Raw genomic sequence first — 22,953 nt, 5'->3', positions numbered from 1 at the left:
ATACATTGATACACGCTCTACGCTAAATTCTGGACGCTTAAGGCCATAAAGAGTGGTAACTGAGCGTTTTGGGGGTGTTTTTGGTGTCATGAAAATATCATGTTTGGATAATGCATGGGTCTTTAGTTTTTTTTAGGAAGTACCTTATTGCATAAAGGTGATGTATGCAAATTAGCATGACGTCATGATGATGTCATAGAGGGCTATATGGCCACGCCCATTTGGGGAAAAAATGACAGAAAAGTGTTTTGCCCCGCTTGTAATTCGACGATTGTTGTTGATACTTTACAGTATTGTAAATAATGGTCATTTAAAAAGATCTGTCCGTGGATTTTGTCATATCATGTAATGCTGATTTTTTATGAATTTTTTTCCTCAATTTTTTATTACCCCATATGCTACCTGCAATTGGGATCACTAAATAGCACCCTTTTGAGGCGGCTGCGCGAGACATTCTACCTTAAAGGGTAAATTTCAAAATAAGATCCATTTTGACTAATTTTGATGAACAGTTTTTGGGGCGTGTCGCTCCGATAATCACATTGTGGTGGTAGTAGTGACGCAATCCATTTTTATAGGCCATAAAAAAATCAAAATGATATTTTGAGGTCAGATTTGTATTCGGTATGTGCCAAAACCTCCGTATACCAAGTTTTGTTCTTGTATCTTCAAGGAGAGGGAAAATATGGTGTTTTTGCATATTTAATTAGCTGACTCGGATTTTATTACCCCTGGAACTCAATTATTCAGGATTATTTATCATTTATGAATTAGATATGTAAATTACATGGCCATAGTTCAATTCAGCATGTTACAAAACTCCAGTATACCAAGTTTTTTCCTTGTACCTTGTATGACTGCGGAGATAGTTATCTTGCATATTTAATTAGCTGACCCGGAGAAATTATGGCGTAATTTTTAGGCTTTTGATGGCCATAACACTCTAACGGTATGTCCGATTTTTTCGCAATAAAAACCATTCTATTTCTCTCACTAAGACCTATCCAATGATGTCAAGTTTGAAAAGCTGTGAAGAGTTTGAAATTTTTGTGTAATTTGAGACAGCTACTTTGACCTTGAAATTTGGCCAACAAATAGCAACATTTGATGGCCAAATTTTTGATTTTATAAAAATAGAAGTACATATCTACTAACATTGATGGTTATTTTTCGGAACGAAATCTTCCTCGGGCATACCTCCTGGTTGATTAATTACGTTCTAGGCTATTACAAACTACCAAACGCATTACGCAAATCTTAACCGCAGAACTTTTACACCAATGCGATGTTTATCTAAACCTTATTCGACATGATAACTATCATTCCAATAAGTTCTATTAAATGATACTTGATTGTTGATGCAAAATGTGGAACCCAAACTCCCCATTGCCGACGGCAGAACACGTGAAGAGGAGATCTAAACACTAATCAAAACTGACAATTCCATCAACAAGATTCAAACGTTACTAAGACGATGTAAAAACCAGAGGCGGCGGCTTCTTTCAATTTTTTTTTTATTGTCAGACGTAATTATCAGCACCCGGGAAGCGCCGAAAGTGGAGGCGCGACAATCCTCATCCTAGGGTCATCCGGGGACATGCTCCCCTGGGAAAATGGTGAAAACCTGACCCTCCAAAACGCTATGTCCTGCATTTTGATGGGCATGTTTGTTTCTTGATCGAGCGGACCATTGCTACGGTTATATGAGTTTTCACGATATCTGCTTTAATTTTAAAGCATCGACTCCATTCCCAGGCTGGCCATTAGATTGCTACATTAGGCACGCGTGTCTTATTCTGATGATTTAGACCAGTCTATTTCAGGATTGTGAAGGAGGTAGGTTCACATGGGCAGACCAAGTATTTAAGACGGGCCAAGATGATCGACCTGCCTATGTGAAAATCGCAGCCTTTAGGTCTAAAACCACTTCTTAAAGTTGTTAATGTGCAATGTCAAATCTAAGGTACACATGCCTGGTAAGATCATTTGGAATATTGTGAAGTGGGGGCAAGTTTTAAGGGACGGACCAAATATTTTAGAAGGCCGTGAGAATCGGTCCTTACATCTAGATCTATAAAACTTCTTAGATCTGTCGAAATTGCAATGTTAAGACTGACATTCACGCGTCTTATTAGCTAATCAAGACCCGTCTGATCCTCTAAAAATAGCAACGGACATGTACCGTTAGGTCCATGTCACTTCTTAAACATGTCGAATTGCAATGTTAAGACTGACGTTAACATGTCTTAGCTAATCAAGACTAAAACTGATAAGGACAAGTTTTCTTGGGCGAACCAAATATTTTGGATGGACCGTGAGAACCCTTCAGAAAATCGTCCAAATGGTCATCTAAGTCATGTCAATCACTTGTACAAGACATCATAGTACAGTACAGAAGTGGTTGTAGACCTATACTGCGGGTGTCGGACAGATTGCCAGCTAAAGATTGAAGAGGTACATGTATAAGTTGCATGATCTATGTCTACTAATGTTCAGCTTGACTAAGTTTCATAATGTAGGTATAAAATTCCCACCATTTACCACTATGTAATATTATATTTTCTCTTTAATAATTATGCAAATGATGTCATCTGCATAATTGATACCATCAACATTTCTCTCTTTCTTTGTTACATATGTGCCAAGTTTGAAAGTCCTATCATGAAATGCAGTGGAATTACAAATTTTCATCATTGATTACGGAAATAAGCTGATGATTTGCACAATTAGCGTCTTATCATCACTTACATAACGAGCATGACTATCCGTCAACACGTTCTCCGGTTACTGAAAATAGTTCGCGGGGATTTAATTTCGCGGTAGCGGGTAAAAGGACTTTTCGCGGTGGATTTAAGTTCGCGGTAACACCATAGACTGCAATCTAATATCATAATGGAAAAATGTTCGCGGTGGTTTTAAATTCGCGGTGAAGTGGTCACCGCGAAAACCGCGAACATTAATCCACCGCGAACATTTCTGCATTTACAGTATCCTCATATCTGCAGTTCGCTTTGAATCCGCCTGGCGGGGCTAATGTGTTATGTAATGAATGATGAACCCATGTACCAGCTCTGATTGGTCAGGTTTGTTAGCAGGGCATTTTCCCACACACAGTCCAGAACGCTCGGCTGCTTTGCAAGGTAAGTTTTAACGCGTCGTGTATTGTTTTCAACACCTGCTTGATTTTGTCAAAAATGCGGAGTGAGACTAGAACTACATGAATTTTACGCCGTCGGTCCATTTTTGCGCACTTGTTGTTTCAACAGGTTGCAATTGTTTCACGAAGAACTAGCAAGTCGACCCTTTTCATCTTTGACCCAGTTACTGGTATACTCATAGGGTCAATTGATCAAAGTCCATTTCCGCGGATCGAAACTCTGCAAGTTTTTAGGACTGATCAGTTTAGACTTCAAACCCTGACGGTTAAAGGTGTACCTAACTCTCTAGTTCAATTTCACTGCGTTGGACCCACACCAAAGGACCACACATGTGTTTGGTTTATTACCTCTATAAAATGGAGATATTCTCACATTCTGTTTCACGGGGCTTATCTCTGAGTAAACTGTGCATCATATATTAAGCCTAGGAGGGAAATGCTTGCAAAAACCTTGCCGATCATAGTCTATAACCACAGCAAGTAAATATAACAGATGACAACTTTAAACTGTATTTGTTGTACTACTTCGGCCTTCGGAAAAAATCCCTACCTACCAAACATATTTTACCAGGAACGTATACAGAAACAAGACATTATTTCTCCTTCTGTTTGCACTTCCAGATACAACGACAGTATGGGCGCTCTCGGTGTCCTGACGTGGCTGACCGCTGCCGGTACCCTGGGCGCCGCCGTCTTTGCTGGTTACCTGTACTCGTCTCTACCTCCTGACGTCGCAGAACCGCGTAAAGTCTTTATCATCAAGGGATTCGAGCGAACATTTTACTTTGTGGTAAGTTTTACCCTGGGTGCCAGACAGAGAGGCCAGCCAGCCGGTTTATTTGGCGGGCCAAAGCAAAACTCCCTCGGGCTAAACCTCCCAGGAGGGCCCGGGCAGACTGCATTGAGCCACTGAAGAAACCGCTTGCTGTCCCTGGGTAGAAAAGGTGACGAGAACCAAGTGGTTGTATTCATAGTGTGTGGAGCTCGCTCCGTGGAGCTGGAGGGCTGCACGAGCAACCTCCATGGAGAGGATCTCTGTGGAGCTCCTCCATGGAGGTTGCTCGTACAGCCCCAATTGCCTGGGTATCATTCTGGTTGCAGGGTAGGTAAGTTGATTTCAACATTCATCAGCGCGGATCAGAAGTATAGACTGTAACTAAGGGATCATTTCTAATCTTCCAGCAGAGGTATTGAGCCAAACTTCTGATCGGATAGTTCTCGTGGGGTAGTTAGTGCGTGGAGTCTGCTTCATGCTTCCAATTCTCCAAGTATCCTGTTGTACCACTTCCACCGTTTATTCTTCAAATATGCATCAAGGTGGGTTCACACGTGCGTATATATCTAAGTCCGTATAAGGCGCGCATGCGCATGCGCATGCCCCACAGGTCGTTGTAAAAATAATAGAAATTGGACAAACGTAAACAGGTAACATGTCAGACGAGTTAGCTGGGTCGTTAACCATACTTCTAGGTCTATAACTCATCCGGCATGTTATTTACTAGTATGCATTTTTTGTCCAATTTGCACTATTTTTCCCGCGACCTGTGGAGCCTGGTAGAGACTAAGAGCTTCATACGCACTTCAAACGGACTTGAATATATACGCATGTGTGACCCCACCTTTACCAACGTAACTCCGGACGCACACCAAGACAAACAAATAGACTGATTATTATATGTAATAAAGAAGAAGTCAAACCCTGCAATAGTAACGTAAGTAAAGAACCCTATTTTGTCATGATACTGTAAAAAAAATAGCCCCATGGGCATGACGTTGCAATGATGATACATCCGTTTTCATGTAGCTGATTACCCGTGACTCTCGTGTGATGCTCTGACTCCTCGCCACAGGGTTGGGTTTGTGAGAAGATGGGGTTTAGCGCGAGGGCACCCCAGCCGCCACCACAGGCCTCACACCCCAACCTGGAAGTGACGGACACGTCCTTCGATGGCGTCCGGGTTCGAGTCTACAAACCACAAGGTCAGGAACCTGGAAGCAAAATGGCTGGCCTCATGTGGTTCCATGGAGGAGGATGGGTGATTGGTTCTGTCGGTAGGTTTGGGAATTATTTCTCCTGTGTCATGTGACAGTATCTATCGCATCTGAGCATATTTTTTTGTCAAAAAAATTTCAGTGTTTTTTTTTTTACTCAATAGTCACCACGTAACAAGACCTGAAGGTCACTCAATGTTACGGGTTACACGATTGTAACTGTAACAGCATCTCTTCTCTCTAGGTCAGAAACATCATGATTGAGACCAGCCCAATTGCTCACTATGAGTGAGGACTAACTGACCCAATAGGCGAAGCAGGGCTTACGAGGGCTGTTCGGGAGATTCCCTACCCCATGGCCCCATTTTGGCCGGAATGGTTTGATCCACTCACACCGCACCATCGCGCGTGTGGGAGTTCTTTAACGTGCATGGGATGTGACTCTCCCCATACACGGGACCTCCATCTGTTGGGTCTGTTGAATTAGAGTCAAGACAGCTCACGATGTTACGAATCAATCAGAAATGAAGTAAAGTTTTCTGTGAGAAAGGCAAAATATTTTTTGTCATTTTCAGATGGATACGACGCTCTTGTCGGACACATCGCAAACCAGACGGGCGCCGTGGTGGTGTCAGTTGAGTAGGTATCGATGATTATCATAGTATAGAATAGTATTTTAGGTATAAGGTATGAATACACAAGATATATGTTGTTGACCCTTTACCATTATTTCTATGAGTCCTGAATAGTTTCACAACCAGTAACATATCTGGCGATGTTTTTCCTGGGTATAGCTCTTCTGCTACTTGGCCTTTCTTTGGACTAGGGGTGGGTACCAGTACGGAAACTTCAGGTTCAGGTTCGGTTCAGGTTCAGGTCCGGACCTGAACCTGATTCAGTATTTTGTGGAGTATTCGACTCCCACTGGCATTTTAAAATCCTACAAGGCTAACTGCCTTTGTACGATTGACTGTATAACGTGTTAGAAATGAATGTAGACCCTACTCTACTTCGCTCTTGTTATTTTCCTCGATCGACAAGCCCCAAAACGTAGGAATGCATTATCATAATCATATATAATCTGTTCAGTTTCCAATAGGTCCAACATTCGGTCCACCGAATTTTATCAGGTCCGGTTTTTCTGGACCGGACCAATTAGAAAAACCCCTACTTTGGACAATACAGACTGGTTCTATATATATATACTTCCCCACTTATTATTCCCGAGAAGGAAGTCGGTGAGCTCCAATAGGGGTACTGCTTCTGTCTGTATTTGTGTGTTCGCAGCTAACGTTATAACACAGGACACCTAGCCTTCACGGATGCCCATTGTTTGAAATATGGCGTGTCGGTAGTTATTGATGGCCCGATAATGCAGTCATATCGATTTGGGGCACCGTCATAGTATTTCTGAGCTAATATAGCTACTCTCCGAGCAGAGGTTAGGAGCTTTTATCAACATCGGTCTCACCTTTGTTTCAGATATCGGCTTGCCCCTGAACACAAGTTCCCCATTCCGTTTGAAGACTGCCTCACGGCTACCCAACATTTCCTCCAACACGCCAGTGAGTACGGAGTCGACCCCACAAGAATCGGTGTGGCAGGGGACAGCGCTGGCGGCAACCTGGCTGCCGCGGTCGCTCTGAGGTTGAAAAAGAACGACAAAAAGAAGTTCCTGCCATTAAAACTCCAAGCGTTAATCTACCCTGCTCTACAAGCGTTCGACTTTCAGACTCCTTCTTACGTCAGCGGTCACAAGTTCTTCGTTCTTCTCCCTGTTGAGATGATGACTGGATTCTGGATAAAGTACCTCAACAACAACATGTCCCTGGTCGACATGTTTGCAAACAATGAGCACACGGCTGCGCTAAAGAAGTCCCGTTTTGCCTCTTTCGTTGAACGACACTTTCTAGACGACTCCGTGCCAAGATTGGTCCCCGAGGACGTCAGTGTAGATCTACCAGACGACATGAAGGACCTCCTGAACCCCTACTATTCTCCACTGATGGCAGAAGACGCCGACTTGTCCGGACTTCCCAACACTTACGTCACTGTTTGTGGCACGGACGTCCTGAGGGATGACGGGATCATGTACGCCAGGAGGCTGGAAATGGCGGGAGTTCAGGTCCGACTGGCGCGCTACCCGTCAGGATTCCACGGTATCATGTCATTCTCATCCAAACCGTTTTACTTAGAGGTCGGGAAACAGATGCTACAGGACTTGACAACGTTCTTACGTCATCATCTGTGATGTTGACATCATTACGGTCGGTTTATGACAACCATAGGCATTGGATGATATATAGAAGCAAACATACGGACGGCATGAAAGAGAGACAGTACGTATGCGCGCGCGCTCGTTTGTTTGGGCTAGCACGAGCATGTGTGACAGTGTGTGACAGTGTGTGTCACAGTGTGTGTGTGTGCGTGACAGTGTGTCTGTGTGCGTGTGTGTGTCACAGTGTGTGTGTTTGTATGTGTATGTGTATGTGCCTTTGTGCGCGCAAGCCCACGAAAGAGAGAAAGAGAGAGTGAGAGAGAAAGAGAAAGAGAGAGAGAGAGAGAGAGAGAGAGAAAGGAAGATTAATTTCAACCCACTATAGTTCTACAATCAATTCCTGTTTCATTTTGCACTGATACCAAACTTACAACGTAACTGTATGATGTTGAACTGTCAACACGGCTTACAAAGGAACATGGTTCGCACTGCGGCACAAGATGCGCTTGGGAATGAAAATAAAAATATTAGTCCGTTTGTCTGCCGTCATCTTTTCATTTCTTTGTGTCTACCAAATCTCTGAAATAAAGTTGCCAAAACTTTGACATTCGACTCCCTGCAGTACACTGTAGCACCGCAAAACGGCGTAGCTATCATAACCTATAGATTTATTGACCCTTAAATTTTCCAAACTGAACTGTTTAAAACTTGCGAAAAGACTAACGGTAAGAACATTTTTGCAGCCTAAAGACGTGTTGTCTGATAGTTCAAGTTTATGATTGAGTATGTTTCGTTTAGATACAGGGGGTCGCAGCTGTAAGGATTAAAATACAAAATACAGTGTAAACTTCGTGGTAACATCTTGAAATATTTAGAGCTTTTCCAAATTCTACAAATATTCCATGGATGGTGACATTCACATTCAACTAACAAGTATTGTATTCCCATAATTTACCACCAAGGCCACAGCAAAGTAAACTTGAGTCGGATACTACTTTCCATAGTGGTGGCAATTTCACTATCTATTCAACATGCTTGCAAGTTTCACTTCTGCAACTATAGTCATGGCTACCTCTTTAGTGTCAATTCTACAAGTACAATTATTAGGCTACAACACAACCTTTTTGCCCATTGTGGTCTATCTGACCTAGCCTGGGTATCATTCTATTTCTACCTGGGCTCGTTACACTCGCTAACCTAAAAATAGTCTGGGAACGCTTAGGCCTGTTCCATCTATTTTCTTAGGGTAGCGAGTGTAAGGAGCCCGGGCAGAAATAGGATGGTATCCAGGCTATATCTGACCATTCCCAAAGAGGAAAAAAATATTTTTTTAAATCTGAAGTCAGGCGAAAATCAATGAGCGCGCTGATGTAATCCATAAAATTTACTTGTTGTGGCCCAACGAATCATGGCATTTTGCATAAATTATGAAAATGAGGACCTTACTTGCAATTAGTATTTGTTAAAGATGCATCAGCACTTGGTTATATATTTTGAAATATTCATGGCGGTTATGAAATATTCAGAGATTATATTTTCATCAGCGCGCGCGTGTGTGTGTGCCTATCTGTGAACAATATAACTCAAGGACGGCTGAATGGATTGGTTTCGTACTTGGCGTGTTGGTGTGACGAACACTGGAAATGATTATATTTTGGGCCCCCTACCTGCTTCCCTTGGTACTGCAGGTGAACTTCCAGTTTTTATCTCGTGTTCTGAACAAGTGGACAGGGGTTGGGGCGTTAGATAGCACTTATGCCCAGGAATAAGTGACGTAAGGTGGAAAAAAAAACAAGGATTGGAATTACAGGGTCATTTTTAAATTCTGAAGAGGATACATGTAGGAATACCGTAACAGATTTTCATGATCGGACATAAGAATTTTCTCTTACACAACCAGTTTTTGTCACCTGCTGACGTTTCGATGTCTGTCAGACATCTTCCTCGGAGCTTCTAACTGGAGTTCTGCTTCTCGCCGCTATATGTAGCCGATGTAGGTGGCGCTTTTGCGGCGAGAAGAACACTATCCCAAACGTGGCTCAGCTTGTACCCCCCCCCCCCCCCCTCGTCCCGGTTCATCACTGGGGTGGCCTTCCTTATCCAGACTGCTTCTTTAATCCAACGGATCCGTCTGTTGTCTTCTCGATCTATAACCTTGGCCCCCTCCCAGTCAATAACACAGTTCTTCCTAGCAACATGGTCCGTGACTGCGGATTTCCTCGTACCATCCAAATTTAGTCAAAGTCACGTAACAGCATTCTACCTCTAAATACTAACAATCTTCTTATTATATTTATGAATATTGCTTCACACAACTCATTTTACAGTATATCATTAGATACCACAGTGAGAATACCTGTCCCACACTCTGGAGCTATGTAAATTGTGAAATGAATTACTAGTTTCATCTTGTTTGCAGTTTTGTGATGATAGTTACAACCACAAACTCCGAACACACATTAGTAATGTACATATGTTGGCAAATTCTTAAGAGTTACACTCAACTGTTTGGTACAGATATTTTAGAAGCAACATAAAAAGTACTGAATTGTGGAGAAAGTAAGCTTTATCTAACCAACATTGGTAAAACATAATACAAAGAACCGGACATTCATTTTTCTAAAATTCTGTTTCACAAGGGAATTCATGCCAGTACCTTTGTCCGACAAATAATTTCAACCAAACCAGAAGATTTGCTGTACATTAAACTGATGAATACCTCCAGCAAATGACATGCACATGTAAAATACTCCCTACATGTTGTGAACAAGCACATATGATCTTCTGCAGTACATATACATAGTTATACATACGAGAATACATGTAGTACACAGAGTTTATCCTGACTGATGTTGATGTGTCTTACCAACAGAACAGGGTTCATCCTGACTAATGTTGATGTATATTACTAACAGAACAGGGTTTATCCTGACTGATGTTGATGTGTCTAACTAACGGTACAGGGTTTATCCTGACTGATGTTGATGTGTCTAACTAACGGTACAGGGTTTATCCTGACTGATGTTGATGTGTCTAACTAACAGTAAGGGTTTATCCTGACTGATGTTGATGTGTATAACTAACGGTACAGGGTTTATCCTGACTGATGTTGATGTGTCTAACTAACAGTAAGGGTTTATCCTGACTGATGTTGATGTGTATAACTAACGGTACAGGGTTTGTCCTGACTGATGTTGATGTGTCTAACTAACAGAACAGGGTTCATCCTGACTGATGTTGATGTGTATAACTAACGGTACAGGGTTTATCCTGACTGATGTTGATGTGTCTTACTAACAGTACAGGGTTTGTCCTGACTGATGTTGATGTGTCTAACTAACAGTACAGGGTTCCTCCTGACTGATGTTGATGTGTCTTACCAACAGAACACGGTTCATCCTGACTGATGTTGATGTGTCTAACTAACAGTAAGGGTTTGTCCTGACTGATGTTGATGTGTCTAACTAACAGTACAGGGTTTGTCCTGACTGATGTTGATGTGTCTAACTAAAAGTAAGGGTTTGTCCTGACTGATGTTGATGTGTATAACTAACGGTACAGGGTTCATCCTGACTGATGTTGATGTGTCTAACTAACAGTAAGGGTTTGTCCTGACTGATGTTGATGTGTCTAACTAACAGTAAGGGTTTGTCCTGACTGATGTTGATGTGTCTACTGACAGAACAGGGTTCATCCTGACTAATGTTGATGTATCTTACTAACAGTACAGGGTTCCTCCTGACTGATGTTGATGTGTCTAACTAACAGTACAGGATTTGTCCTGACTGATGTTGATGTGTCTAACTAACAGTACAAGGTTCATCCTGACTGATGTTGATGTGTCTAACTAACAGTACAGGATTTGTCCTGATTTATGTTGATGTGTCTTACTAACAGTAAGGGTTCCTCCTGACTGATGTTGATGTGTCTAATTAACGGTACAGGGTTCATACTGACTGATGTTGATGTGTCTAACTAACGGTACAGGGTTTGTCCAGACTGATGTTGATATGTCTAACTAACAGTACAGGGTTTGTCCTGACTGATGTTGATGTGTCTAACTAACGGTACAGGGTTTGTCCTGACTGATGTTGATGTGTCTAACTAACAGTACAGGGTTTGTCCTGACTGATGTTGATGTGTCTAACTAACGGTACAGGGTTTGTCCTGACTGATGTTGATGTGTCTAACTAACAGTACAAGGTTCATCCTGACTGATGTTGACATTGCCCTGCAGTAGCCTGTTGACCGCTGCCTTTGCCAGGTACGTAGTTGTTCCGTGCTGCACTCCCGCAGGTGTGTTGAAAAATGCTGTCATGTCGTCCTGAAAGAGGGTGAGATAAAGCATGATTGGTGGTGGAGATCCTGGGACTACAAAAACTTCTTAGTTCGCAGCCAATAAGGCTAAGTTGATTCAGTCATATGGATGACATCCGTGGCCACGTTGATTTTTGCCCCTTCCCAAAAATGCAGTGACTGTAAATCGTACAAAGCAGTTGCAAAATGAGCAAATGTACAGCACAAATTGCAAAAAAATATTGGAAAACTGATGTCAACCAATGTTTAAGTCAATTCCAAAGTCAAAGAAGAATAATTAAAATGAAGAATTTCACTCATGTGTCAAATAGTTTGCTTTTTACGGATACAGTCAGGCTTGGTTAAGCAAATGGTTGATTCCAAAGAGGGCTATCAGGCCTTTGCTGAGCATTTGTGTTATTTGCTTTGAACATGTCAGCTGAATAATGTAAACTGAAAAATTCTAGTGACAAGAAAACCTATCTAGAGTTTATAGTCCCATAATTGTGAGAAAGACCGGCTTGGTCTGAGAAACGGTTGAATTTCTTGAAAAAATTTTTTGAGCTAAGGGCACAACCCGCCGTACGTTTGTCTGCACTTTTTTTTTTAGGCCATGTCCCCCACGTATTTCTGTACATGTTCAGTCTGTACAGGGCAAATCCGCAACTTGATGGCACACAAAGGTTTGCCTTCACGTGAAGTTCTACGGTGTGTCTGCGTGCTCCAAAATCTATCGGATTCCCTGCAAGTTCTTACGGAGAAAGTATGTACCAGTTACAAATCCCAATAGATTGCCCACGTTTTGGCACGTACACAGCACATACGGCGGTTGTGCCTTTACCTTTACCACCCTACACATGTACAAACGTTGAACACAGCAGGATATGATCCCACCTGTTTCTCCTGGCCATGGCTTTGACTCTGGTCTTGTTGGAAGTATTGAAAGGATTCCTGGACCACCTGAGAGGAAAAACAGAAAAAAAGGATAGAAGGAGGTGTAAGGAAATACTCATGAATCATTTACCAATGGTCAAAATAGCTTACATGGTGTGTTATGCACTGAGGTTTGCTACCAGGTAAACCAGACAAACAAAGTTACTCCTCCATGTCTGTAGATTAATGAGCTGGCATGGTATAACAGTTAGAGTGTTGGAGCTAGGACCAATAGGTCCCAGGTTCTCCACTCACCATGCAACAATGTTGAGCCCTAAGGAAAGGCACTTTACACTACGTTCCCAGGCGGGGAGTGATGCCCACCGAGCCTCTAGTGAAAAAACAGTTTGGGCAGATGGACAACATTTAAACCCTCAAAGAGCCAACTACTGTCTCAGCTCACCTTGTCTAGCTCCACACAGCCCTGGAACTCCAACTCTGGGTTACGATACAGGATAGTGGACAACACCATCAGCATCTGAAGCAACAGAGGAATGAAATCAGCTTCACTATATACATGTTGTACTACACTTTTTATTTTTTAACTAACATCAAAGCATAGGAATGTGGAAGTATATTGCATACTAGAAAGGCCGACATTTGCTTGGGTGCAAATACAGCATATTTCAGCCATACCCATTCCCACGCAACATTGGACTGTTCCAAGTCACCCTGCGCAAAAATGGAATATTTCAACTGTAAGTTATCCCCAAAAGAGAACTAATATTGTGAATTGATTCCAGGTCAAAACAGAGCTTGCCCAATATGCCCCGGGCCCATATGGAATAATATAATCTTCCACAGGAGCGCCTATGCATAACTAATTGTTTTTTAGAATCGCGGCAGCTCCTATTTTTCCGAAAGTGAAAAAAAAACGGTATCTTCCATTTAGAAGATTTTCTTCATGAAATTATATGACGGACGCCACTCAACAAATCTCCACTACGATAACTAGGTCTGATGCGGGTATATCTATTATTGCGGTGAACTTTTTTTAATCAAGTAGGCCATACGTTTTAATAATTATCAAGCAGGTGCAGGTACTGTGTAGTAGGAGTGGGTTTTTTTCAAGCTAAAAACTTAAATCTTCTTCTTGTTTTGTATGAGCCATTACATAAACGGAGACGTCTCGAATTTTTACAAGAATTTTACCACCCTGTCGCTTCATTTCTTTTCTGAAAAATCCCAGGACCAACAAGTTAACTTGATTTGGGACCACCTCTTCTCAGCGACCACCTGGCCATTTCGACCGCTTTTTCTCGGTCCCGATTTTTTTTTCCCATTGACGTAAGCATTAAGCGACCTTTTCTCAACGACCACCTGTCCAACGCGACCGCGACCGGCCAAAAATGGGACCCATAACGACCGCGTCATTTTCAATCTTGATGTATTCATCGATTTTTGATGATAACCAGCGCGATTTTGTGCCGAAATCGGCCAGTTTGCGTCGATGTTATGTTTAGAATAAAGATGGCGGCGGTCAATGGGTGTGTCAATGTGGCAGTCTACTGTAATATGGGATGAAATATCGTTGTAAGTAAATCTGAATTTAGTTGTTACAGAAGTTTTTTTTTCAAATCTTTATCATAATAAAGTGAACGAATGTTGAAACGTATATAGCCTCATACCTTTTAAAGAAAGATCTGTGTAGCTCATAGCTTTTTAAGAAAGATATGTACATGTCGCATTCCTGCGTCTACGATCGTCTTAATATTTGTACACTAACGTTTTAGACAGTAGGGGAACTTTGATGCTGTCAGTTTCCATGCAAGCCTTTATGCGTCGCTGTGTTCTCGATCGCCGTATCTGAAATAACTACGGTGTACCTTTCGAATTCGATGCCTGCGGAGATGCACGGTACGTCCCGAAGCGTACTTACCCACGGGTGAATGTACAGTACAATTACTCTTCAAGCAGAGGTTAGGCTCCGGCTGTTTTTTTAACGTTTTTTAGTCGGTTTTATCGGGCTTTCTATTTTGTATTTTATTTTCATAGAAAAATGACAAAATAGAAAGCACGATAAAAACGACTAACAAAACGTTAAAAAAACAGCCGGTGCCTAACCTCTGCTCGGAGAGTACAGTACAGTTGGACAAAAGCACTCACACAATAGATTGAGTAGACTGTCTTTTTGACCTCCCTGAGTAGAGTTTCTCTGGCGCAGGTAGGAACGTCCTGATCCAATTTGCTCCAATTTCTGTTTATGTACTGTATTAAAATTAATCAGGCTTACTGATGATTATTACTTACGTTTTTGCGTGCGTGTGCGTGTTTTACTTGACATTAAAGACTTCGCTTACTTACTTCTTTGCGTGCGTGTGTTTGCTATTTGCTATTAAACACGACGGAAACCATTTATACTAAGCATAGGGCATGTGTTGAGTCGATACTCTTCTCAGCGACCACCTGTCCAAATCAACCGCTTTTTTCCGGTCCCCCGGTGGTCGTCTTGGGCAGGTTTGACTGTATTTCAATTTACCTTCAATTTTTTTGTTAAGTATATGCCCCTGCATACCACTGTTAAATTGTTTTACTTTGTATGCAATCAGCCATCGGACGTAATCTTGTCTTAGTGTTATAATTTCATGCTCGTAGCGTGCGAGACCCGGAAGATAGGAGTTTCTACCTTGTTCGGGGGTTTCTTTTCAGAGGTCAGTGGTGATACTGGTGGTACTAAGAGTCTTTTATTGGGCGCAAACTCTGGCAGTTTAAAGTTACTTACAATTTGAATGTACAAAAAAAAAAAAGTTTACGTCAAAAAAGAACAACAACACTAGAAGTAACTACATTTGCTCGGGAAAAAATACATGCATTCTCGCCACTGTCAAAATACGTATCAAAACTAAACGCAAACTGTCCAAATTTCCCGCGTTTTCCGCCAATTAACATTTTCTCGATTGTCTCAACTAACCCCCAAACGAAAATGATTGATATTTCCATGCGGAATGTTGGTAAATTCATCGACACAGACTTGTATTCTAACTTTCAATGCACGCGTACGGTCCGCTACCGCTCAAATGACCCTGTCTGAACTCCAAATCCTCGCAAACTACAATTTCAAACCGTGCACAGGGCACCATATGGCCACTGTAAGGCTGTAATATGCATCTGTTTGTGTATATACGGGATTGCAAGGCCCCGCTTATGAATATTAACTAGCATTCTCTTTCCGCGTCGCTGATTGGCTGGATCCATAAAGTAACTAGAAAGGCCGACATTTGCTTAAGAGCAAATACAGCATATTTCAGCCATACCCCTTCCCACGCAACATTGGACTGTTCCAAATCACCCCTGCGCAAAAATGGAACATCATATTAACAGTACATTATTCCCCAAAGGGGACTGGTATTGTGAATTGATTCCAGGTAAAAACAGAGCTTGCTTCTATTTTTCAGAAAATGACAATAATCACATTCCATTCAGAAAATTTTCATCATGACTGAAAATTGTTGAATGACTTCATGTAATGTCATTAACAATTTTCAGTACGATAACTTGGTGTAAGTTTAAAAAAAGTATAAGCTCCTTGTGATGTGGGTACATTTATTATTGCAGTGAACTTTTTTTATTCAAGTAGGGCAAACGATTTGATAATTATCAAGCAGGTGCAGGTACTGTAGGAGCGTTTGTTTTCTTCAAGCTGTAAAACTGTTAAACTGTTTTACTTTGTATGCAATCAGCCATCGAGCCTATTCTTATTTTAGTTTAACAACTTCCTGCCAGACCCGGAAGATACGATTGAACCTTGTTCGAGGATTTTATTTTCGTCTGTCTGGTCAGTCTGTTCATACCCTGGCGCTGAGAGTGTTTTATTGGGCTGAAACTCTGGCAGTTTAAAGTTACTTACAATTTAAATGTTCAAAGTTTATGTCAAACAACAACAGCACTAGGAAATGGGGCCACTATAGACAGGTGGTCACTATAGAGAAAATGCTGATCTATTGACTAGGAGCCATACGTTACACATGATTTCAGTACACTGATCATTAATCATATAAACATTGCACAGGTAAGCCAATTGTTTAGATGTACAATTAAGTTCAAATAATTCTGAAGAGAAATATTGATGAGAAAATAATCATTCTCGCCACTGTCTAACTTATAATTACGTATCAAAACTAAACGCAGATTTTCTAACTAACGCATCTTTCGCCGACTTCATCAAAGGACCGCCGGCTACCAATCAAACACGGCTGTTGATTAGACTTAGAGTTTCAAACAGTCATGTGCTGTGTGCCAGTTGACAGCAAACTTCATGCTACGTGATGTTTTACATTGCTTGGACCTTCTTTCCTACAGCGGTGCTTCTACAAAATATTTAGACTGTAACACTGAGTCCCACATGTTTTATAGCATAGAATTTGACTTGTTTGATTTGAAGTTTTTGCTGGGTATTTTTCTTGAAACATGTCCGTGGGAATATCAGCGAGGCGGCGACGTAGGGATATCAGACCGTCAACAAAAGTCGCACGGCGGCTAACGGCGCAGCGAAGATACTAGCGCTATGAATAAGCGCTTCAACTAAGGATGGCAACCCGTACAATATTTTTGTATCTGTTGAGCTAAGTTAAGTTTGTTGTTTATGAGGTTTTAGTTGTCTTTGAAGCTTTGACCCGAAAATACCATCGCTAGCGTTTCAACTTCGGATAACAAGTTATAAGTACTGTTGAACTCAGTAACGTTAAAGTTTGTTTTTAGTTGCCTTTGACGGTTTGACCTGAAATAGTGTTACGCTAAACTCCTGAAGAGAAGTTAAGTGACTGCTGCGATTATCATAGATATGCCCCTAAGAACTGATACAATGTAAAGCCTTCTGAATAGTCTAAAATGCGAGAGCCTTAGGCGGGCTTCGCTCCCCCTGGCGGGAACACTGCTATATACGGGATCATGAGGCCCAGCTTATGAATATTAATTAGCCTTTGGCCTCCTCTTCGCTGATTGGCTAGGTCTTTGATTCAATTAACTCTCCGGCTGACGCGCACAGGTGTGGCTCTGTGCGGGGTCACGGAAGGTCGCGTCAGGAGGCCCAAAGAAAACAAATTTCCCCTCAGAAAAGTGCCAAAATTAATCATTTTAAAGTTGTTTATGTCAAACATTTTACTTGAATCTTGTTACCAAGTATCTAATGCCTATCTATACCAAATTTCAGGTCATTTAATTCTAATACCAGGGTACAGGAGCCAAAAGTGTCCTTTTTTGGTCAAAAATTGGCCAAAAATCGCAAAAATAAGCATTTTGTTGCACTGTACACCAAAAGTGTTATTGAATTTATATGAAGGGATTATCAAGGCACATCTGTGTCAAATTTCAGCTCATTCGGTTGCAATACCAAGGTACAGGAGCCAAAAGTGTCCTTTTTTGGTCAAAAATTGGTCAAAAAATCGCAAAAATAAGCATTTTCTTGTACTGTACACCAAAAGTGTTATTGAATTTATATGAAGGAATTATCAAGGCACATCTCTGTCAAATTTCAGCTCATTTGGTTGTAATACCAGGGTACAGGGACCAAAAGTGTCCTTTTTTGGTAGAAAATTGGTCAAAAAATCGCAAAAATAAGCATTTTGTTGTACTGTACACCAAAAGTGTTATCGAATTTATATGGGGGCATTATTAAGGCACATCTCTGTCAAATTTCAGCTCATTTGGTTGTAATACCAGGGTACAGGGGCCAAAATATACAGTTTTGGTCTAAAATTGACCAAAAAATCTCAATAAAATCATTTTAGAGGCAGATATGAAAAAACTGAGAAAAAAGCATCAAGGTATTGGCCCATTCTACCCCTGTGCCAAATTTCAGGTCATTCGGTCCAGGAACGGCGGAGATGAATCACTTTGAAGATTTGACAGGAGAAAGAAAGAAAGAAAGAAAGAAAGAAACATTACGAATACAATATATTTCACCATACTATGTATGGCTGAAATATAATTAACTCCCGCTCTCCCCAGCCCGCTGGCACCTGGCACGTATGGGCTCTGGGGTCACGGGAGTTCACGGGAGAATGCCGAAAGAAAACCAACTCCCCCTCAGAAAAGTGCAGAAATTAATAATTTGAAATTGGTTTATGCCAAAAATTTTACTTGGATCATTTTAAGAACTATCTAATGCCTATCTACACCAAATTTAAAGTCATTCCATTGTAATTCAAGGGTACAGGGGGGCAAAATATACCGTTTTGGTCAAAACATGACCTTTAAACTTCAATAAAATCATTTTAGAGGCAGATATGAAAAAAATGAGAAAAAAGCACCTGGGTATTGACCAACTCTACCCTTGTGCCAAATTTCAGGTCATTCGGTCCAGGAACGACGGAGATGATTCGATTTGAAGATTTGACAGGAGAAAGAAAGAAACATTACGGATACAATATATTTCACCATACCATATATGGTATGGCTGAAATATAAATATACATGTAAGTTCAAAGACTTTTTGAAAATCAAGTGCCCATGGGCAATGTGTAAGTTGCAAGTAACAAGCTCAAAATTTCTTGACAAAGTAGAGGTCCGTGCGAACCACCAAATACATTGAGGAATCTACAAGTGGGTTTGCTGTTACAGTAATATTCCACCGGGAAATTTTAACCCTCTGACACATATCTTAAGAAAGAAAATTTTGACTGTCTTCACCGTAACTTTGGATTGCAAATATTTGTAGCCACTACTGACAACCTGCTTAACGTTTGATATTTGTCAAACGGGAAAAAATCTAAAGTTTTTGTCAGTTCCTGTTAGCAAAGTACATGTACCATCCAATGCCAAAGCAAGCCTGTAGGACCTTCCATTCTTCTACATTTGCCTAAGCCAAAGACTTTAAGTGTAAAAGTATGCAATTCAGCCGGTGGCTGCTATATACTTTGTGTCTGATCTTGTTGATCGAATAAAATCGTTCGTTCGTTCAGTCATTCATTCTTTCATACCTCCACCATAATCTGACGATATTCCGGTTGGGCAATCCTTCCCAGCATCCTCTCCACCAACAGTGCAAAGTTCATCTCTGAGAGCGTCATGTCTGACAAGGTAGGTTGCTATGGCAAAAAAATTCATTCTAGAATTAACGTCTCTGAGTAAGTAAGCATTTCTTGCTTTTAGTGTGTTCTCCCGGACCAATTGCAGTGTGGCAACCAGGGTTGTAGCCAACCAGAAATAATAAACCGTCCCCTCGATTTTGAATAGCTTTGGCGCAGCGTTCCTAGGGGGGTCCGGTGGCATGCTCCCAAGGAAAATTTTGAAATCTAGACCCTCTGAAATGCTATTTCCTGCATTTCAATAGGTTAAATTTTGCTCACAGAGGACGGAATGGGCAAAATTTTTTTCCGTCCCCAGCTGCAAAATTCCGTCAAAGGACGGAAGTACAGGTTCTGGCTACAACCCTGGTGCCAACAAAGCAGATTTTATGCTTAAACAGCTGATATTTTGACGTGACTAGTACATTTATCTTTATCTCAATTTCAACAGTGCAATACATTAAGGAGCAGCAGGCAGCATAATGCTGATGTTGTGCATTTACACATTTACAAGAAAATATCATATAATACAAGACTATTATACTAAAATATCATATAATACAAGACTATTGTACAGTACATTTGTGACCAGTATTGTCAACAAGCTGGTGAACTACACATTGGGGCATCAGGTTGAAAATGTACCATTTTTAATGACTACTTATGACTTTATGTGCCTATATATGTCTTGTGGCTCACAACCAACCTGTTTCCATGGGCCTGTAGGGGTCCCACCCCTACAGGCCCATGGAAACAGGTTGGTTGTGAGGAGACCCCTACAGGCCCATGGAAAGGTTGGTTGTGAGGAGACACCTACAGGCCCATGGAAACAGGTTGGTTGTGAGGAGACCCCTACATCGCCCATGGAAAGGTGTGTTTTGTGGAGACCCCTCTCCCCCCACTAGACAGCTTGGTTGTGAGGAGACCCCTACAACCCCACGAAAACAGGTTGGTTGTGAGGAGAACCCTACAACCCCATCGAAACAGGTTGGTTGTGAGGAGACCCCTCCAGCCCCATGGAAACAGGTTGGTTGTGAGGAGACCCCTACAGGCCCATGGAAACAGGTTGGTTGTGAGGAGACCCCTACAGGCCCATGGAAACAGGTTGGTTGTGAGGAGACCCCTACAGGCCCATGGAAACAGGTTGGTTGTGAGGAGACCCCTACAGGCCCATGGAAACAGGTTGGTTGTGAGGAGACCCCTACAGGCCCATGGAAAGGTTTGTTGTGAGGAGACCCCTCCAGGCCCATGAAACAGGTTGGTTGTGAGGAGACCCCTACAGGCCCATGGAAACAGGTTGGTTGTGAGGAGACCCCTATAGCCCCATGGAAACAGGTTGGTTGTGAGGAGACCCCTACAGGCCCATGGAAACAGGTTGGTTGTGAGGAGACCCCTACAGGCCCATGGAAACAGGTTGGTTGTGAGGAGACCCCTACAGGCCCATGGAAACAGGTTGGTTGTGAGGAGACCCCTACAGGCCCATGGAAACAGGTTGGTTGTGAGGAGACCCCTACAGGCCCATGAAACAGGTGGTGGTGAGGAGACCCCTACAGGCCCATGGAAAGGTTTGTTTTGGGGAGACCCCTACAGGCCCGTGGAAAGGTTTGAGGAGACCCACCTGAGGAAGGTGGAAGCCTGAGACTGTGAACCCTGCAGGAGTGCGCTCCAGGATCTGCCAAACTGAGTAAAGAACAAACATCAGTATGTCAGTACTGCAGGAACAATCACACAAACGTACTTACATCATGATTAAAGTGCTTATGACATAAGATTGAAAAAAAAAAAACTACTTTTTAAAAACCAGCATCAATAATAACAATAGCATCATTTAATAACATAAACATTTGCACAAAATATAAATTCTTCTAAATTGTTACATCAAACCATAAAAAAACATGTCTCTATCTCTTGATTCTTTTCACCAGGAACCCGTTACAATACTAGTAGATTAAATGGTGATTGTACATGTTGTGACATCACAATGAACAATGGCAGCGGGTTTGGAACTTTGCACTGAGGCTTGCAAAGACTGTTTTTTAAAAGGAAAACATAAATGTGCTACTCATTACATTTTATTTCATATGCCTGGAGTTGGTTCATAACATTTCCCCATTGCTTATACAAATTAGATCCCTATTTACATAATGATATCAAATTGTATCAAGCATCACTTATAAGCTATCAGCATACCAAAAATCATGATGTTCCTTTCAACCCTTCTTAACTTATTCTCTTTGAAAGTAGGAAACTAAACCGGCTCCTGTAGTTCAAGAAAAGACGTTGGCGGACCCAAACATACACCTCTTGCTCTCTGCCACCTAGCCATTAATTTGCATAACAAGCATCTCATTATATAAGTTTTTACTTAGGCTATCTACATACCAAAAATCATGACGATCCGTTAACACGTTCATATTTTCCATTAATTATGCAAATGAGATCATCATCTGCATAATTAATATGTGTTGATATTTCTTTCTTTCCCAGCTACAAATGTGACAAGTTTGAAAGTTCATAAAGGAATGCAGTGTATTTACAAACTTTCCTCATTAATTATGCAAATTAGCTGTCGATTTGCATAATTAGAATTCCATCATGTAAGTCTTCTCTTTGGCTATCTACATACCGAAAATCATGACGATCCGTCAACACGTTCATATTTTCTCATTAATTATGCAAATGACGCCGTCATTTGCATAATCAATATGCAATGATATTTCTCTCTTTCTCATCTATATATGTGACAAGTCTGAAAGTCCTATCATAAAATGCAGTGGATTTATATACTCTCCTCATTAATTATGCAAATTAGTTGCTAATTTGCATAATTTGTGTTCCATTATGTACATTGTTACTTGGGCTATCTACATACCAAAAATCATGACGATCCATCAACACGTTCTCAAGTTATTCTCGTCCAAAGTTTGAAAGGTAATCAGCGACTGCAGTACCAAACAAGCCGCTAGGGGGGTCCAAACTTACAGCACTTACTCTCTGCCCCAAGGGCTATCTACCACTTAAAAATGATAACCACAACATGTCCAGAACACGAGATATCAAAAATTGAGCTTCTGCTGCAGTACCTTAGCAAGCCGTTAGGGGGCCCATTATCGAACTTGACCTTTGTTTTCCCGATGCCTACCCACCTACCAAATATTATCGGGATCCATCCAAGGGTTCTTGAGTTATGCTGTTAACACACACACACACAGACAGACTCACAAGCCCAAAACATAACCTTAGCCATCAAAACATAACCTTAGCCATTCTGGCAAAGGTAATAACAAAGCAAATTTTGTAATGTTGTTTAGTTGTATGTAATCACAATGATAAGCATTGTTGCTATCATAATA

The 22,953-nt window shown here is 41.4% G+C and overlaps 3 protein-coding genes across 4 annotated transcripts in view; 1 reads left to right on the top strand and 2 right to left on the bottom strand.

Annotated features, from left to right (window-relative positions):
- The window catches only part of LOC118417986 (15-hydroxyprostaglandin dehydrogenase [NAD(+)]-like), a 14,223-nt gene extending 7,517 nt beyond the window's left edge, over positions 1 to 6,706 (bottom strand). Inside the window, exons 1-2 of the mRNA XM_035823774.1 lie at positions 6,621 to 6,706; positions 5,020 to 5,025 (exon numbers count right to left, since the gene is read on the bottom strand). The gene's annotated coding sequence lies outside the window, so the exon portion shown is untranslated. The remainder of the gene's footprint in view (positions 1 to 5,019; positions 5,026 to 6,620) is intronic.
- Positions 3,004 to 7,895, top strand: LOC118417985 (arylacetamide deacetylase-like). 2 transcript variants are annotated; one of them, XM_035823773.1, is made up of 5 exons: positions 3,004 to 3,140; positions 3,779 to 3,947; positions 5,008 to 5,209; positions 5,725 to 5,788; positions 6,632 to 7,895. In XM_035823773.1, the coding sequence occupies exons 2-5, from the start codon at positions 3,792 to 3,794 to the stop codon at positions 7,398 to 7,400; spliced, it is 1,191 nt and encodes a 396-aa protein (XP_035679666.1). In that variant the 5' UTR covers positions 3,004 to 3,140; positions 3,779 to 3,791; the 3' UTR covers positions 7,401 to 7,895. The 2 variants fall into 2 exon arrangements, with proteins under 2 accessions (XP_035679666.1, XP_035679665.1); XM_035823772.1 differs by lacking the exon at positions 3,004 to 3,140 and having other exon boundaries at positions 3,287 to 3,947.
- Positions 7,896 to 9,589: 1,694 nt separating this feature from the next.
- The window catches only part of LOC118418371 (phosphorylase b kinase regulatory subunit beta-like), a gene marked incomplete in the record, with an annotated part of 49,066 nt that continues 35,702 nt past the window's right edge, over positions 9,590 to 22,953 (bottom strand). Inside the window, 5 exon segments of the mRNA XM_035824246.1 lie at positions 9,590 to 11,691; positions 12,558 to 12,623; positions 13,000 to 13,074; positions 19,514 to 19,621; positions 21,219 to 21,280. Coding sequence (XP_035680139.1) covers positions 11,554 to 11,691; positions 12,558 to 12,623; positions 13,000 to 13,074; positions 19,514 to 19,621; positions 21,219 to 21,280 — 449 coding nt within the window.

Source organism: Branchiostoma floridae, chromosome 6, assembly GCF_000003815.2.
Source record: "Branchiostoma floridae strain S238N-H82 chromosome 6, Bfl_VNyyK, whole genome shotgun sequence".
In the NCBI taxonomy this organism is placed as follows: Eukaryota; Metazoa; Chordata; class Leptocardii; order Amphioxiformes; family Branchiostomatidae; genus Branchiostoma; species Branchiostoma floridae.
The sequence above is the reverse complement of the archived record's forward strand: the minus strand, read 5'-3'. Positions and strand labels throughout refer to the sequence as shown.

What these genes read in the sequence shown, in the direction of transcription:
- LOC118417985 (XM_035823772.1), top strand. Translation starts at nt 3,651, where the DNA reads ATGACAACTTTAAACTGTATTTGTTGTACTACTTCGGCCTTCGGAAAA. An exon ending in AGCGAACATTTTACTTTGTG is followed by an intron (nt 3,948 to 5,007) that starts GTAAGTTTTACC and finishes TCCTCGCCACAG; the next exon opens with GGTTGGGTTTGTGAGAAGAT. An exon ending in GCCGTGGTGGTGTCAGTTGA is followed by an intron (nt 5,789 to 6,631) that starts GTAGGTATCGAT and finishes CCTTTGTTTCAG; the next exon opens with ATATCGGCTTGCCCCTGAAC.